This window comes from Acanthaster planci, linkage group LG16 (genome assembly GCF_054643075.1).
Source record: "Acanthaster planci isolate LZ-2023a linkage group LG16, COTS_SCS, whole genome shotgun sequence".
Lineage (NCBI taxonomy): Eukaryota > Metazoa > Echinodermata > Asteroidea > Valvatida > Acanthasteridae > Acanthaster > Acanthaster planci.
The window spans coordinates 11,750,683-11,767,651 of record NC_141792.1 but is presented as its reverse complement, the minus strand read 5'-3'; the positions used below and the strand labels follow the sequence as shown (position 1 = coordinate 11,767,651).

Below are 16,969 nucleotides of genomic sequence, written 5' to 3'. Positions count from 1 at the left end.
CATCGACGAAAAGGCGTACTTGGGATCTTATACCTACAGGGAGATCATTTATGTAAAGAGTAAAGGCCCCAAGACAGTGCCTTGAGGGACTCCAGATTATACCCTGACTGATGATGTAGAAACCTCAGCCAAAAACAACGGATTGTGTCCTCCTGGTGAGAAAGCCTTTCTATTAAACCAGCTGTCTAGGTTTCCTGTGATACCTGACTGTCGAAATTTCAGGAAAAGATATTTGTGAGGAACTGTGTCGAAAGCTTTGCTGAAATCTGTTATGATGACATCTGCTTGACCTTGGCAGTCAAGTATTTTTCCTGGGTTGTTAATTGTTAGCGTCAATTGTGTTTCGCATGACCGCCCCCTACGGAAGCCATGTTGTTCTTCATTAAATTTTATGATGTTGTTTTCCTTAAAATGGTCCATGACACTTGTGTAGATAATATGCTCTACTAGTTTGCACGGTATAGACGTCAGTGAGACCGGCTGGTAATTACTTGGGTCACGGTTTCCTTTTTAAATATCGGAGAGATATTAGCTTTTAACCAGTCGTTGGGTAACTCACAGTGTCGATAGATTTTTGAAAAATTTGTTAGAGTAATGGGGCTATGCTGTCAGCACACTCTTTCAAAACTGAAGGTAGCATTCCATCTGGACCCGTTGCTTTGTGGGGTTTCAGCTCTTTAAGTAGTTTAATATAATACCTGGTGTCGTAATTTTGATGGGGGCCATGGAGAAAGGTGTTTGACTTCTACAAATAGGTAGGAGTTGACAATCTTTCCGGGTGAAGACAGATTGAAACTGACTGCTCAGGGCGTGAGCTTTATCTAGGGGAGACGCTACTATTCCGGTTGCTGTCTTTAATGGAGCAACACCAGTTGAGCTTTGGCCGTGTTCGAAACGGGCTTTCAGAGCTAGGTCTATCGTCTACCCGTCTCCACGCATTTCCAATGGAGCGAAGACCTAGACCTAGTTCTAGACAAGAGATTCGGATGCAGTCTTTGAGATTTTTGGTGACAAGTTTTCTCCAACTGTGCAGAGGTATTCACTGCTTGATTTCCTCAGGCTACGATCCAGTGCCTTACGCAGTGTGCGGAAGTTTTCCCAGTCTGTCTCTGTCTCTGATCCGGTATGTCGTGCCTTGTCACATGCTTTTCCTTTACGTATACTCAGTCTTTTGTGAGTGTGTTTGAACCAGGGTAAGTTTCTGTTTGGTGTGACCAATCTTGGAGGAATGTGCTGATTCATAGATGATATTAGGGTTGCCTTACAATCCTCCTCTTGCTTTTTTAACTGTGTTATCGTCGATTGAATCTGAGTAGCTATTTAGATCCTTCTTAATACTTTCAAAGTTTCCCTTCATGAGGTAGATTCTTCTACGCTGTTGGTCCACTCTGTGAAGCAACAGCGATGCACAAGTGATGGGACATTTGCAAACACTAAGTCTAATATGTTGCTGTTCCGTGTAACAACTTGGTGTAAGTTGCGATCGTCGGCAATGTGTATCATCTGCTTGCTGATCGCAGGATATCTCCCCCTGGTTTGAAGCAGTTACCGTACTTGACCAATCAACATCAGGCAAATTGAACTCTCCAGCTAGGAAAATTTGACTACTGGTAGGTAATTTTGCAATGGCAGTTTCAAGATCTGAGAGCTGCTTTTGATCTGTAGTGGCTGAGTTTTGGTGTTTTCTGTAAAAGGCTCCTATGTATAGCATGGGACGACCTACGACATGGAGGCTAGTCCACAACATTTCACAGTCTGCATCTGATGTAAGTAACTCTTCACCCCGGTGGACAATTAGATCCGAGCGGAATGCAATCAAGACGAAAGACTTGGTATGATGTGGGAAGAAACTCACTAGAATAGATCCCATCCTGTAGCCATGTTTCTGTACCAATAATTGCATCAGGTTCTTCTGTCTCAAGTAATGATCGGAACTCTACAGTATTGCTTCGTAGGCTTTGGAAGTTAATGTTCGAAACCTTTAACAAGTTGTTCGATTTGAGTAGTGGGGGGGCCTATTGGGTACACTTTGACCTTGAAATATGAAAAGGTCACGTATGATAAATATGAATGAGGATAGGGTGAAACCTTGAGTACAATTTGACCTTGGGTAGGGGTATAACAATGGAGTAGGGGTAGAAATACGGTACGAATTGACCCTGACTGTAGAGGGAGAATATGAATATGAATGAGGATAGGGTGAAACCTTGAGTACAATTTGACCTTGGGTAGGGGTATAACAATGGAGTAGGGGTAGAAATACGGTACGAATTGACCCTGACTGTAGAGGGAGAATATGAATATGAATGAGGATAGGGTGAAACCTTGAGTACAATTTGACCTTGGGTAGGGGTATAACAATGGAGTAGGGGTAGAAATACGGTACGAATTGACCCTGACTGTAGAGGGAGAATATGAATATGAATGAGGATAGGGTGAAACCTTGAGTACAATTTGACCTTGGGTAGGGGTATAACAATGGAGTAGGGGTAGAAATACGGTACGAATTGACCTTGACTGTAGAGGGAGAATATGAATAGGAATGAGGATAGGGTGAAACCTTGAGTACAATTTGACCTTGGGTAGGGGTATAACAATGGAGTAGGGGTAGAAATACGGTACGAATTGACCCTGACTGTAGAGGGAGAATATGAACATAGTGGGTTAAAAACTTTGGGTACAATTTGACCTTGCTGATAATAAAAAATAGTGGATGAGTCATACAGTGTGTGATGGTATACGGACTGGCCCACCAGGCAATCCTAAGGGGTAATAAGGAGTAGGAAGCGATAATCCCTACACAATAGACAGCTCGTGCCGCCGGTTAATGAGAGAGATAATCTCTAGATAATAGACTGTATGTAGTGGCTGAGCTGTGTCGGCGGACTATTGTATTAATGATTACATTGTGTACGTTGGAAGTGAGCGTTGGTCTGACTTAACCTTTGGACACTAAGGAAGAGAGGGCGCGCACATGCTAGGGGTCTTTGGGTTTGGCTTACTATGGCTACCGAGATTCGATCGATACGGGAAGAAGACTCTATTGTCCCTAGCTGAATTTTTAATCCTTTGAACTAGAGTGTTTTACGTCTCGTTACCCTGTACATGTATACGTTTCACAAATTCAGTCAGAGTGGAGCATTACTGTTGTTCGTTATTGCGGAACCTAAATGTAAAATACAGCATTATATAAAATTAAGAGTTCTGGGGGTGGCATGACGTCAGTTGGGATATTTAATACGTAGCAAAGGGGTAAATTTATTCGTCGTGCTGTGGAATATTGTGCAGAAGTTCCGGCCAATATCCAACCTGAAAATTATCATTCGATAGTCATACCGATAAGTATAACACAAAACAAATTCAATGGACTTCACATATTGGTTTCTGGTAGGTTTGTACTGGTACCGTTTTATTTCCCGTTGTTCATCATTGATTTTTTACAATAATTATCTTAGTAATTTTAAGAATTACTACAAAGTTGATTACCGGAAGTTTGTTAACTTTGAAATCAGAGTTATTACATGTATTCATTATTTTTGGAACAATTTGTCTCTACAGCCTGTTATCTTTTAGGCATGCTCCTCTTCGTCATGAAACAGTCCGGCAAATTTTTCAGCATGTTTAGGCAAAACTCTATTCAAGGCTTTGTTGACGTCCATGCCTTTATCAAGTTTTCCATCGAGATCATCCACCATCCACAATGTCCTTGTGAGTTTCATTTTCCCTCAAATATAGGTAACTTGACAGGAACTCCTTATAGTTGTCGAAAAAGTCTTGTTTGACGGCCCAGAGGGTCTTTCTGTTTGCCTTCTGCCTGGCTTGATCTTCATCCATGCCTTCGTTGACGTACTTGTCATATTTTTCATCCCTCATCTCCCTATGTGTTTCTCTAGCTTCAGCCATCCAATCTTGGTAGGCGGCATTGTCTTCCAAATCTGAACTGTCTTCATCCGAGGTTTCGTCATCGACCTCCTCAACAGAATCCGAGTTTTCGTCAGCTTCATTCATGTCTGATTCCTCCTCACCATGGATATTTTCCATGTGCCTCTCTAGATTAAACTTCCGTCCGAAGCATTTGTCACACTGGTGACAGGCATATGGCTTGGCAGTATAAATACCATTCATGTTGACTCTGCGAAGGATGACCTTTAAATGACACGAAACAAGTGAAAGCGTTCCATATATCCTAAATATACACGTATGTACTACTTCTGATTTGCATATTTCATTGTTTATTTTTTTTCATTGTTTTATTGTTCAAATTGGTCTTTTTATCGCTCAAACTACTCTATGCATTGCTCGTTTACTCGTTTTATTACTCTTTTACTCTTTTCATTGTTCAAATTGTTCTTTTTATCGTTCAAATTGATTTTTATTTTTAGGTGTAAATTGATCTTTTCATTGTTAAAATATATTCTTTTCATTGCTCAAACTGATCTCCTATTTTTATTGTTCAAAACAAATTTCATATTTTTCAATTGGTCTCTTTATTGCAGAGGGAAGAAAACGCCAAGCCTACACAGTCCAATGAGATTACCAATGAGATTTGAGCAATGAAAAGAATATATTTTATATATTCTACAGTCAGGGTCAATTCGTACCGTATTTCTACCCCTACTCCATTGTTATACCCCTACCCAAGGTCAAATTGTACTCAAGGTTTCACCCTATCCTCATTCATATTCATATTCTCCCTCTACAGTCAGGGTCAATTCGTACCGTATTTCTACCCCTACTCCATTGTTATACCCCTACCCAAGGTCAAATTGTACTCAAGGTTTCACCCTATCCTCATTCATATTCATATTCACCCTCTACAGTCAGGGTCAATTCGTACCGTATTTCTACCCCTACTCCATTGTTATACCCCTACCCAAGGTCAAATTGTACTCAAGGTTTCACCCTATCCTCATTCATATTCATATTCTCCCTCTACAGTCAGGGTCAATTCGTACCGTATTTCTACCCCTACTCCATTGTTATACCCCCACCCAAGGTCAAATTGTACTCAAGGTTTCACCCTATCCTCATTCATATTTATCATACGTGACCTTTTCATATTTCAAGGTCAAAGTGTACCCAATAGGCCCCCCCCCACTACTGATTTGTTTTGACCTTTTGTTCCCCAGTCTGATGTGCTGGAATTCTTAGTTTTTTATCCCTTGGCTTGTTCTTTTCCGGAGTTGATGAAAGTAAAGATCTGCCTACTGTAGTATCCGTGTCATAACTTTCAATCTTGTCATCGGCAGAACCAAGAAGTTGGAAAGGCTTTGAAATTTCTAAGTCAACGTCAGATTCGCTGAACACAGTAGGCCTATGCTGGAAAAATTAGGTAGGCCACAGTTGCAACATATCCAAGAATACGAGTTGTGTTTCATGTGTACTTCAGCGATCGTCATGGGAGCCTGCAAATCGTGGTGCGTCCTCCTTTGAGACGAAGTCACTTACGAACTGGATACACATAGCCACAAATTAGCAAACGGCAACAGATCATAAGAGGCAAGGGCTACGGTCACCCTTCATGGCATTCCAACGACATATCTCTGATTCATCTAGACGCACCAGCTACCCTGTCGGATGCCGTACAGCCCATCAAGCTTGCCAGTGCTGGTTCAGACATTTCTGAAGCTGTTAGTGAGTGGCTGGGGTAAACTGTCATGTAAGCCGTGCTCTTGTCTTTGCTAGAGATATATGGAAGTATAATTTTGGTAACAGTCCGCATTCGCTGGAGAACCAATTTCAGTCATATTCCTGAACGTATTGTAGGTCTATACAAAAACCCCTCATGGGTGATACAGGTGATTTTAGCGGGTCGGAATGTGAAATCCTGGAATAGAGTCTAGTTCTCTCAATAACTTTAACGTTTTCAGATGAATTACCACGTTGGGGAACGTAATTGCAATTAGGTCCCCCATATACGGCAAGTACGGTCTATGGCATTGTCGTTACCATCGTTGTCCGTTAGTTTTACAATGTATAGTCGACAGTCAACCAAGCAGAACATGGAGCGAATTTTTTCTTCAGTTTTGTGGGTCTCGAGCTGGACCAAGAGAGGGGGCTTTTTCCTTAGCAATGTAGGTTCCTTTTATACCACACACATTTAAACATTTATATGTCTGTGTTTTGTACTAACTGCGCATCGCTGGTTCACAAATGATTTGGAAAGATGAGTGTTGCAGTCGCATCATACCAACAAAAAGAATACTCCGACCAACATTCATGGCTCTTTTCAAGCGATGAGGGGGCAATTCTGCTCGAGGCGGATGGTATACTTTTGGTTCGAAAAGTCACCAAAGGATATCTGTCTGATTATGGAAAAGACAAGACACAAAGGATTTTTACTCTGAAAAGCATATGGAGCTGGGGGGTATGTTCTGACAAGGTGTAATAATTCACTTCAATTCATGTTCAATCTTCCAGCCGGATACTTCCCGACCACACTGAGACAGGCGGTGGCAAACGGAGTGAATCACACTACATGCAACAGCAAGGAAGAATCAAAGACAACATGGTATGCGCAGCAGCATCCGGGAAAGACTCCTGCCAGGTAGGAAAACCGCGGTCACCCCCAAAAGCAAGGCACGACAGAGAAGACAGATATACCGGTCAGTCTGATCTGACTCTCCAGTGCAGCGCTCCCAGAGACTCAGTTTCAATCTGCATTTCCGAACGCTTTTCACAAGTTGGCTCCTAATCACTCTTCGCCGGGTCTTGGGTAAGACTGACACCCCGCCGGGCCAACATCACCAACTTGAACGTACTTTCGCCAAAATATACAGGCGTGGGTGCGTGTCTAATGGAGGGATCTCCCCCATCCAACACTTATTGCCATCCATTCCTTTTTTTTTTTAATTATTTTGTTAACCTACAGGTTGCCTTAACCTGAAATGTACAATGGAGCAATCTTCTTTGCGTGTTCGGTTGAGGACAACACAAAGAGAATAAATGGCTTCAACGAATTTAGAAAAAGATTGAACCATCAGCTGGAAAATCCCGGATCCGCCCCTGACAAGTCATGCAACAAATCGGAACGGTCCCCGCCTCTACATTCAATAAGTGCACGTTTTCTGTTGGTCTCGTTCTTTTCTAGGGTGATAGCGGTGGTCCACTTGTCAGCGACTTCGAAGTTAATTCGCACTTCCCCAGCACAACACTCGTGGGAGTTGTCAGCTGGGGCTGGGGTTGCGCCAATCCTCTACCCCGGAGTGTACACCCGAGTTGCCTACTACTGCTCCTGGATCGCCAGTACGACGTCAAATGAAGTGACATGCTAGGCGCTCCCAAGTCAGCATTCTTTGGCATATGCATGATTCTCGATTATGAGAGTGATTCTATTATTTTTCCCCCCTCTTAAAATCACAATATAGGGAGTAATGTTAAGGAAACAAACTTCTTAGTAATTAGTGAGCCGTTTCAAAGATTTATGATAGGTGAGAGCCTTCAATCACTCATTACTGTAGCGTATCGGGGATTGGTTTTGGGAACAAAGCCTGAGACAGAGACGAAGTTGAGTATTGGAAAACGGCTATGTTCAATGCTGAGTAATCTGCTCCATCGCATACCCTGATTCTCGATTGATCAGGCTCATCCATGGCAGTAATTGAGGCAAAACATCGGGCACCAAAAGGTTCAGCTTTCTGTGAATCGAATCAAACTGTTCTTTGCATTTTGATGTTGAAAAAACGTGGAAGTTCGTACCTACAAATAAATCTGATATCAGACACGTCCAAAGTTAAATTGTGTCCAGGATGGTCTCCATGGAGTAATGGCGACGTCTACTGGAAGCATGTGCCCACCCGCTTGTAATCGGCGAAGGCTTACACCAAGACACAATGATTTAGACGAGGTCTTTTCCTTTACTGTAGTAAAGCTGAACAGCGACCTCTGTGTAGGTCAACATTCCAGTATATCAAAGAAAGATATCAAGTCAGGTGATAAGCCTAACATGGCAACAATAAAATGAAAATAATAAAATGGCAAAACAAAACACCCAAAAAAATTGGTTGTGAAACGTTTTATTTTGCTGTGTGTCCAGACTGCAGTTGTAGTTAGCCTCAATTTTAAGAATGTCTGTGTTACCGAGTGGTTAAATTTTACCGAAGAGAGGGGTGGTGGATAACCCAAGATATTAAGGAAACAGGGATGCAGAGTAAAGAAATTTAAAAAAAAAATTTACGAAAATAGACTGCTGATTTAATTAAAATTGAAAATTAGAAGAATTACATATACATTCAATAATTAATTCAGATTAATCCAAGTTACGTTAACCCCCTTTATTAATGTTGGTGCAGTCAAAGGACGGTCAAATCCAATTTGGCGCAACCTGGCATGTATTTTTGTTGGCTGGCCCCCATGCACAAACTACCCAACCCTAACCACCTGACTGGCCAAGATTTATCAAACAGAAAGCAGGCCAGTGGGAAGGCATCATAAAAATCATACAAATGGGTGGTTAAACACTGAAGGTTTAGACCAGACACTTGACAGGCAAAAGTGACTGCTCAAAATATTGTACCAGATGACATTTGCATAGGAGGGTTAAGCAGAATAACCTTAAGAAACCCCCAAAACACCCACAAAAATAAACGACAGTCAATATGATGATGGAACCATCTGTAAATTAAATTGAAAATACATTTGTGTAAGTGACCCAGCATCATATATATTAGAAGTACATGTACAGTTATATGCATATACTGGATTCATTTGCATTTAAGTCATAAAATATGCGGCCCTGCCACAGCACACTTTTTTAATTTATGGTTTACATTCCTTATCTTTTTTAACAACATGCACTAATCAGTTTAATAAGGAATTAAATGTTTCACAACCACCAGTAATATTGTTGAGAATACGAACTACCAAAATTAACTTACTCAAGATGTTATGGAAGGGCTACAAGGTGGCGTAGGATGACCTACACATGTACATGTACGATAGTGCTAGGTCCACAGGAGGACTAGGTCGGTCACTGTAAATCAGAATTAAACATTTAATATAACACTGAAACAAATCATTATAAGGTAAGGATGTTGACTAAATATGATCAAACACTCATTTTTATTGAGGTGTACAATGTTCAAAAGTATTGATATCTCTGGGCAATATGCAAAGATGCTTGCAAGAAACTACCTCAAGCAAATTAGAGTTCAACAGGACATAGTTCCATAATGTGCCTACAAAAGCGCAAAATGCAGACTTAAATGTGTACAATGTATAATCGAACAGTTATTAAAGAAAAATTAGAAAGTGCTTACTCACCATGTGTCCTCTGCCACCACGCCATACTGCCGAGTTTCAAACTCAAATTTTACAAGTATCGGGACTACACCCGGACTAGGCTAGCTCACAACATCATAAGTTAGGAGCACTATCAATATCAATGTGTGAACTTCACACGGAGATGTGTATCCCACACTAATGCAATGCAGTGTGCAGCAGACACTAACGTGACGTAGAAGAAGTGCACCTCGCAAGACGAAAGGCAGAAAAGCAAAGCTACACGGCAAGACGCACTATATAGAGAGAAATGAGCCAAATAACTTGACCCACCCCAACAGCGGAACTCTAAATATGCAATAGTTATATAACTCCTACAAACGCAACACTACAACTTACAGTATACAAAAAGCAGCGCTGAATTCCTACAGAGCTAGGTATTGTTATACATGACGAGAGAGGGCGCACTTCAACTAATTATAAAGGCACACTAAACAAAAAGTGACATTAAACATGGGACGGTTGACAATGGTTTGTCAACTGGTCACATCTGCAAATGGATTTTGTGTCCTAAGACGCCCTCACTGCTGACTGAGAGAAAGACTGGGCTTCGCTCGTCGCCCAGCGCTCGAAAACATATGAAGCAAACTATGGGACAGAGTGGACCCCCCCCCCCGCCTTTGTGTTGGTTATTGTTATACTGGTATCCCAGGAATTCTTTTCAGACATCTAGGGGGATGTGTTAAGTGACAATAGGCTGGAGTGTGTACAGGGATTGGACTTGTACCCCTCTACCCATTTCGTGCCTGCTATAATCGAAAAGGGCGCTGGGACAGGGGCTGATGGCTTTGCACTGTGATTGGCTTCATTGCCCACGACCTGTGACCGCAAGGTTATAAATTCCTGTAAGCAAAGGGCAGTGCCTTGGCACGAGTAAAGGGTCAGCTATATGATAAGACATGACCTTGGTGCAATCACAGTATGGTAATGTATCTTCTCATCACTGATCACGTGTCTTTTGGCGATATATTTCAAATCATTGGTCATCTTGATCAATTTTGGACCTACGAATAAATTAAAATGAGGATATTTTCAGCAATGAGGAAGATGAAGACAAAATATCGAATCAATAAAAGCCTTTATGTCATGCACTCAGTGAGTTCGCACCCCAGGCAGAATTGACCCACAATGCTTTGCGTGTTTTTAGCTGTGACCCCCTTGTGACGTATTTCCTTCACTAAAATCTGTGCAAAGCCATCAGCTTTTCCGAGTGAGAGGCTGGGCCTACAGTCTGAAGCATTCACGTCCCCATTAACGTCTAGAGTGTCATCACATTTCCTCAGGCTAACTAGATTAGAGAATATTGTTTTAAAACTTAAATATACGAGGAAAACGCAATCAAAGACAAGAAATACACCGCGATATTGTGGAGGGGGGTTGTTGGGCATGATCTCTGGGCACAGCGAGACAACTTGGCTCGTTCATTTTTGAGATTGGACTTTTGTTCGTCAGGTAGTGAAAAAAAAAATAAGACCAGACCAGTTAGGGCAATACCAATGAAACAATTTATAACTTCAAAAACTTTACCAATATACCTTTCAATGTAATTTTGTGAATGTTGCAAAATGGAAATAGAAAACCAAACCAAACGAGAGGTGGTGTTTGTGAACAAACACATAGCTGTTCCCAAAATGTTTTTTTATTGTCTTTTGATGACTGTCAACAAGTACCATAAGTTTGCAATAAATTGGATTACAAATAATTGCAAAAGTGGCATGTACAATGAAAACCAAATATAACTGCAAATGAACGAATAGTGTATGAGATATGACGACTTGTGTTAAAATACAAGTTCCAGTCAAACCGGAAGTAAAGGTCAAATGAGGTCAAGATATTAATTTTCATCTATAACACGTCCCTGACTATGTGCATACCAAATTTGAGATAAATCGGTCAAATGTTTACTAGTTATTAGACTGTACAGAATGAACATTTGAATTGAGGTCACGTGACCCCTGATGACGTCGCAATAACAAAAAAGTTTAGGGCATATCTTCTGATGATGGTTAATTACTATACCAAGTTTGAAATTGATCTGACTCAAAATAATTGCCAAAGTGTATAAAACAAGCTGATTCCAACACTTGTACTTTTTGTAAAACTGTGGAAGAATGCCTAATTCATCTTTTCTGTAGCTGAACTTATTCAGGAAACTTCTGGTCCTCTCTAGTTTCATGGATTAAGGAGAAAAAATGTATAAGTTTGTACTTGGACAATCAGACTATGCTATTTGGTAATATTAATGTTACTTTAGAATGTGTTAATTTAAAATGTCTATGTGCTAGATTCAATATCTATAAAGCAAAGATGAACAATAGACTCCCCTCTATCTTAGTTTTTAAAAAGGAGGTTAAGCTGTACTGTCTCTGTGAAAAGCATTTATCTATTGTAAACAATGATAATCGAAGATTTAGTTCAAAGTGGGACTTATACTCTGGACTTTTTCAAGAGTGAGGTTACCGCGACGCTAATTTTGGTGATTATGTTTCCATATTTAGTTCTAATAATGTTCAGAATAATCTAGTATATCTTGTGTTATGTGAATGTGAACTGAAGATAGAGAAATAAATGAGTTACCCGGAAAATAAAAATTATTCACCAGTCACAAAGTGTCCCCCTTTTCTTTTCCAGTGTTTCCCCGGCCAAAGGAAGCAGTCTTAAACTAAAATATTGGCTTTTATGGAGCCTGCTCTCAGAGTACAGTGTCTTTGGCTCAGCTATCCAGCAATCGCATAAGTTCTGGAAGAAGAAAATGCACCCCCATCAAAGTTTTTCAAACTATATCCGTGCCTTCACCCTTACTGCTTAGGATAGTTCACATCCAACAATCACTGACCAGGATTTAGTACTAATTTCCAAGCAACTAAATAATAAAATTATTCAAGTTATTCTACCCAAATAAAGAATACATATTCATTCCAGTGATGGACTGCATTATGTTTACGTGAACATTCACAGCCGCAGTGAGATCAGGGTGGATAGATTTATTTCCAGTAACTGATTTCCCACATTAGTAACAAATCTTTCTAAGATGGGAGTAGACGCTTTGCGTAAAGTTTATCATAAAAGGGCAGAGCGACTTCAAGCATCTCTCGCACGACTTGAGGCACCTCATCTTGACTGATAGTTGTCTGATGACCGCTGTTGAACGACTGGCTGCTTAACACTGTGGTCATCCAATGGTAGTCTTCCTCTGCCTTTCTCACTGACTTAGGCACGATCCAATTCTTGGGGATACCCGGCTCCCAGGTCAGGATGGCATCGGAGAATGGCAGCCTCAGAGCGCGGCAGTACTTCTCCACCATGACCTTCGGCTGTCTCAGGATGTCGTCAGCATCAACAATCACCAGCGGCTGTCCGAGGTCTTGCTCAATATAATCAGCGAGCTCTGCAAGCTCCCCGTACCCGAACCCCTTCCTTGGCAGCCAGCCCTTGAAGTGAGCGCTGCCTTCCTCTCCAAACATCTTCTCGAACAAGCGGTAATAGGACATGTAACTCTTCAGCGGATGGCGGATCAGGAAAGAATGGCAGTAACCCTTTGGGAGAAACTGCAGCCTGTCCGAGACGGCATAGGCCAGGTCCTTCACGAAGACCAAGCTGTGACCCTCAAAGTCACCCTCCAACTTCTCCTGAATCCAGGCATGCTTGTAGTCAGGCTCGGCAGGGACCTCTTCAGGAGGTGCTAGGCGTCCCTCAGGACCAAAATGCTCTGCCGTGCCGAACGGTTCCAGCCAGGCCACAGCACCCTCTGTTGTCGACAGACATTTCATGAGGGCTGTTGAGAGGGAACGGGGAGTTGACCAGCAGAAAATGCGATGCTGGGACGGCGTCGGCTCGGCCATGCTCAACGATTAACGGTCACAAATCAGTCACACGTAAGCAAAAGCCTGTGAAATATGAAAAAAAATTGAAAATAATTATCTCCAGTACAGTAGGACTAGGGAATAACATAAAGGTCTAGGAGTGACAACTAAGGATAGCACTGTTTAAGAACAGGGGAAATGAAGTTACCACACAATAAAACAAACGCTGAATGAAATTCATGTTTGAGACATTCCTTAAACTGTAATATAGCATCTTTTTGGCTTAAGTCTACAATGGAAAACTTGGAAAATAAGTTAGGGGATCAGCGGATACTTGTACGTTTTTATGAATGAACTTGCATGCACTTCATTTTGGGCAAGTGCCGTTGAAATACCAAGCAGCTCCAAAGTCAGTTTTCTAGCAGATGTATAAAAATCCATTATTAATTCATGACATGGGATGTCGAATCTGCATGATAACACATCAACAACGTGAGAGTAAAAAATTAACTTTAAGATAGCATGTACACTGAATTTCACCACAGAGCAGGGATAACCCACATTATTTTGCGTGACAATGGCTCAGTGTGAGGTTACTCTGAAACCTCTCTCGTGACCCCCACGACCTTACCTAAACTTTTCAACCCCCTCGACTAGTTCAAGGCCTACACAAAACAGCTCTTCGACCAGGCCATGTTTCGCTTGTGATTGCATGGGCCTATATATTCGTTCAAAATATTCCAAAACGAAAAAAAATTGTGATCTTAAAAATGATGAGTGAGTGCGTGACTGGAATCAGTGGCTGTATACATGTATACGGACGTGTCTTGGGGGTCGATGGGGGTTTTAGAACAGCCACTTCTTGAAAACTGTGAAACACATTTGCCCTTCCCTACTCATGAGCACGCTGCACAGGCAGTGGGGAGGAATGAATGACGGTTGGCCTCAGCTCAGGCAGGGTCTTGCACATGAAGTTTAATAAATCAAACTATCTCAGTAGGCCTCGGCCTATCTCATCTGTTTTTGATTCCTGAGGTAAATTACTGGTGACGCATATTCCACTGTCTAAAAATATTTTCCAATGAGAGCAGCCTTGAAGTACCTAGCCTATAGTTTCTGAAACTTTGTGAACCATGAAAAAAAAATGAAACCTACCCACTGACCTAGCCCCGGTGGCACGGACTCTCACTCCCGCTCGAGTGAGAGTCCGTGCCACACTAGTGGGGCTACCCACTGACCCAGCATGCCCAGTACCCTTTCTGAAAAACCACAGTGTTAACTTACCACTTTCTCGTTAGTACCTGACGATGAACGCACAGGGTCTGAATTTTTCAAGATTTTTCAAGCCTATACTATGTAAATTTAACCCTTTGTAAGCGTAACAAAATACACGTGTACATGAGTGATTGTAGGCCTAGTATCATGCCTGTACTGCATGCACAGAGTTTTCTGTTCACGCAGAAAAAAGCAGCAAGCAGTGCAGTAAACAGGTGCCATTATTTTTCACGGAATGACACGTACTTGACAGTACAGGTTGAAACGAGTCAGTGGCTTGGACACTGTATATCCGGTTCGTAAATGTGACGTCACTTCAGTTTAAACCACGCCCACTGCACAAGCACAATCACAACCGGAAGTTAACGCGCAACTTCTTCTTCAAGGCTTCTTGGTTCTGCAAACCAAACTCCTCAAATGAGATACACTGTTGGTGGTGTGTCGTGGTGCGCCCTCCGATAAAAGTAGTTAGGTCCATGTTGATTAATTATGTCTGCAGCCTGTCAGCTTTAGTTACTTGTCGTACGTCTGTTGGCAGTAGGTTCCACTCAACTATGGTTCTTGGCAGATATGAGTATTTGTAACAATCCTTTTTGATGTGAGGTGAAAAAAGGACCACCCTGTCTTCTTCAGATTTGATTTCTCGATAGAGAATGCAGTCATCGACGAAAAGTCGTACTTGGGATCTTATACCTACAGGGAGATCATTTATGTAAAGGATAAAGAGTAAAGGCCCCAAGACAGTGCCTTGAGGGACTCCAGATTGTACCCTGACTGATGATGTAGAAACCCCAGCCAAAAACAACGGATTGTGTCCTCCTGGTGAGATCGAAGGACTTTCTATCAAACCAGCTGTCTAGGTTTCCTGTGATACCTGACTGTCGAAACTTCAGGAAAAGACATTTGTGAGGAACTGTGTCGAAAGCTTTGCTGAAATCTGTTATGATGACATCTGCTTGACCTTGGCAGTCAAGTATTTTTCCTGGGTCGTTAATTGTCAGCGCCAATTGTGTTTCGCATGACTGCCCCTTACAGAAGCCATGTTGGTCTTCATTAAATTTTGATGTTGTTTTCCTTAAAATGGTCCATGGCACTTGTGTAGATAATATGCTCTACTAGTTTGCACGGTATAGACGTCAGTGAGACCGGCTGGTAATTACTTGGGTCACGGTTTCCTTTTTAAATATCGGAGAGATATTAGCTTTTAACCAGTCGTTGGGTAACTCACAGTATCGATAGATTTTTGAAAAATTTGTTAGAGTAATGGGGCTATGCTGTCAGCACACTCTTTCAAAACTGAAGGTAGCATTCCATCTGGACCCTTTGCTTTGTGGGGTTTCAGCTCTTTAAGTGGTTTGATATAATACCTGGTGTCGTAATTTTGATGGGGGCCATGGAGGGAGGTGTTTGACTTCTACAAATAGGTAGGAGTTGACAATCTTTCCGGGTGAAGACAGATTGAAACTGACTGCTCAGGGCCTTAGCTTTATCTAGGGGAGACGCTTCTATTCCGGTTGCTGTCTTTAATGGAGCAACATCAGTTGAGCTTTGGCCGTGTCCGAAACGGGCTTTCAGAGCTAGGTCTGTCGTCTACCCGTCTCTACGCATTTCCAATGGAGCGAAGACCTAGACCTAGTTCTACACAAGAGATTTGGATGCAGCCTTTGTGATTTTTGGTGACAAGTTTTATCCAACTGTGCAGAGGTATTTACTGCGTTATTTCTTCAGGCTACGATCCAGTGCCTTACGCAGTGAGCGGAAGTTTTCCCAGTCTGTCTCTGTCTCTGATCCGGTGTGTCGCGCCTTGTCATACTATGCTTTCCTTTTACGTATACTCAGTCTTTTGTGTGTGTGTTTGAACCAGGGTAAGTTTCTGTTTGGTGTGACCAATCTTGGAGGAATGTGCTGATTCATAGATGATGTTAGGGTTGACTTAAAATCCTCCCATAATTCGTTGACACTTGCTTTTTTAACTGTGTTATCGTCGATTGAATCTGAGTAGCTATTTAGATCCTTCTTAATGCTTTCAAAGTTCCCCTTTTTGATAAGGTAGATTCTTCTACGCTGTTGCTTCACTCTGTGGTGAGAAGACATGAATTCTGTCAATACAATGTCGTGATCCGATATCCCCAGTAATATGTGTACATTTTGCACAAGTGATGGGACATTTGCAAACACTAAGTGTAATATGTGGCTGTTCCGTGTAGGTGCAGTGTGTAACAACTTGGTGTAAGTTGTGATCGTCGGCAATGTTTATCATCTGCTTGCTGATCGCAGCATACCTCCCCCCTGGTTTGAAGCAGTTACCGTACTTGACTAGTCAACATCAGGCAAATTGAAGTCTCCAGCCAGGAAAATTCAAGTTGACTACTGGTAGGTAATTTTGCAATGGCAGTTTCAAGATCTGAGAGCTGCTTTTGATCTGTAGTGGCTGAGTTTTGGTGTTTTCTGTAAAAGGCTCATATGTATAGCATAGGACGACCTACGACATGGAGGCTAGTCCACAACATTTCGCAGTCTGCATCTGATGTAAGTAACTCTTCACCCCGGTGAAACAATTAGATCCAAGCGGAATGCAATCAAGACACCACACCGGTAGTGTCAGATTCACG

At 41.8% G+C, this 16,969-nt stretch overlaps 2 protein-coding genes across 3 annotated transcripts; one reads left to right on the top strand and one right to left on the bottom strand.

The window, feature by feature from the left end:
* The first annotated feature begins 5,140 nt into the window (after positions 1 to 5,140).
* LOC147796498 (trypsin I-P1-like) lies at positions 5,141 to 7,959 on the top strand. Of its 2 annotated transcripts, none has more exons than XM_087147636.1 (3): positions 5,141 to 5,630; positions 6,421 to 6,547; positions 7,091 to 7,959. In XM_087147636.1, exons 1-3 carry the CDS (start codon positions 5,578 to 5,580, stop codon positions 7,259 to 7,261), a joined length of 351 nt encoding a protein of 116 aa, XP_087003762.1. In that variant the 5' UTR covers positions 5,141 to 5,577; the 3' UTR covers positions 7,262 to 7,959. The 2 variants fall into 2 exon arrangements, with proteins under 2 accessions (XP_087003762.1, XP_087003761.1); XM_087147635.1 differs by having other exon boundaries at positions 5,145 to 5,659; positions 7,091 to 7,940.
* Positions 7,960 to 10,875: 2,916 nt separating this feature from the next.
* LOC147796497 (uncharacterized) lies at positions 10,876 to 14,606 on the bottom strand. The gene is made up of 2 exons (XM_087147339.1): positions 14,367 to 14,606; positions 10,876 to 13,166 (listed from the first exon to the last, which is right to left on the bottom strand). The coding sequence occupies exon 2, from the start codon at positions 13,119 to 13,121 to the stop codon at positions 12,306 to 12,308; it is 816 nt and encodes a 271-aa protein (XP_087003465.1). The 5' UTR covers positions 13,122 to 13,166; positions 14,367 to 14,606; the 3' UTR covers positions 10,876 to 12,305.
* Between the last annotated feature and the right edge of the window lie 2,363 nt (positions 14,607 to 16,969).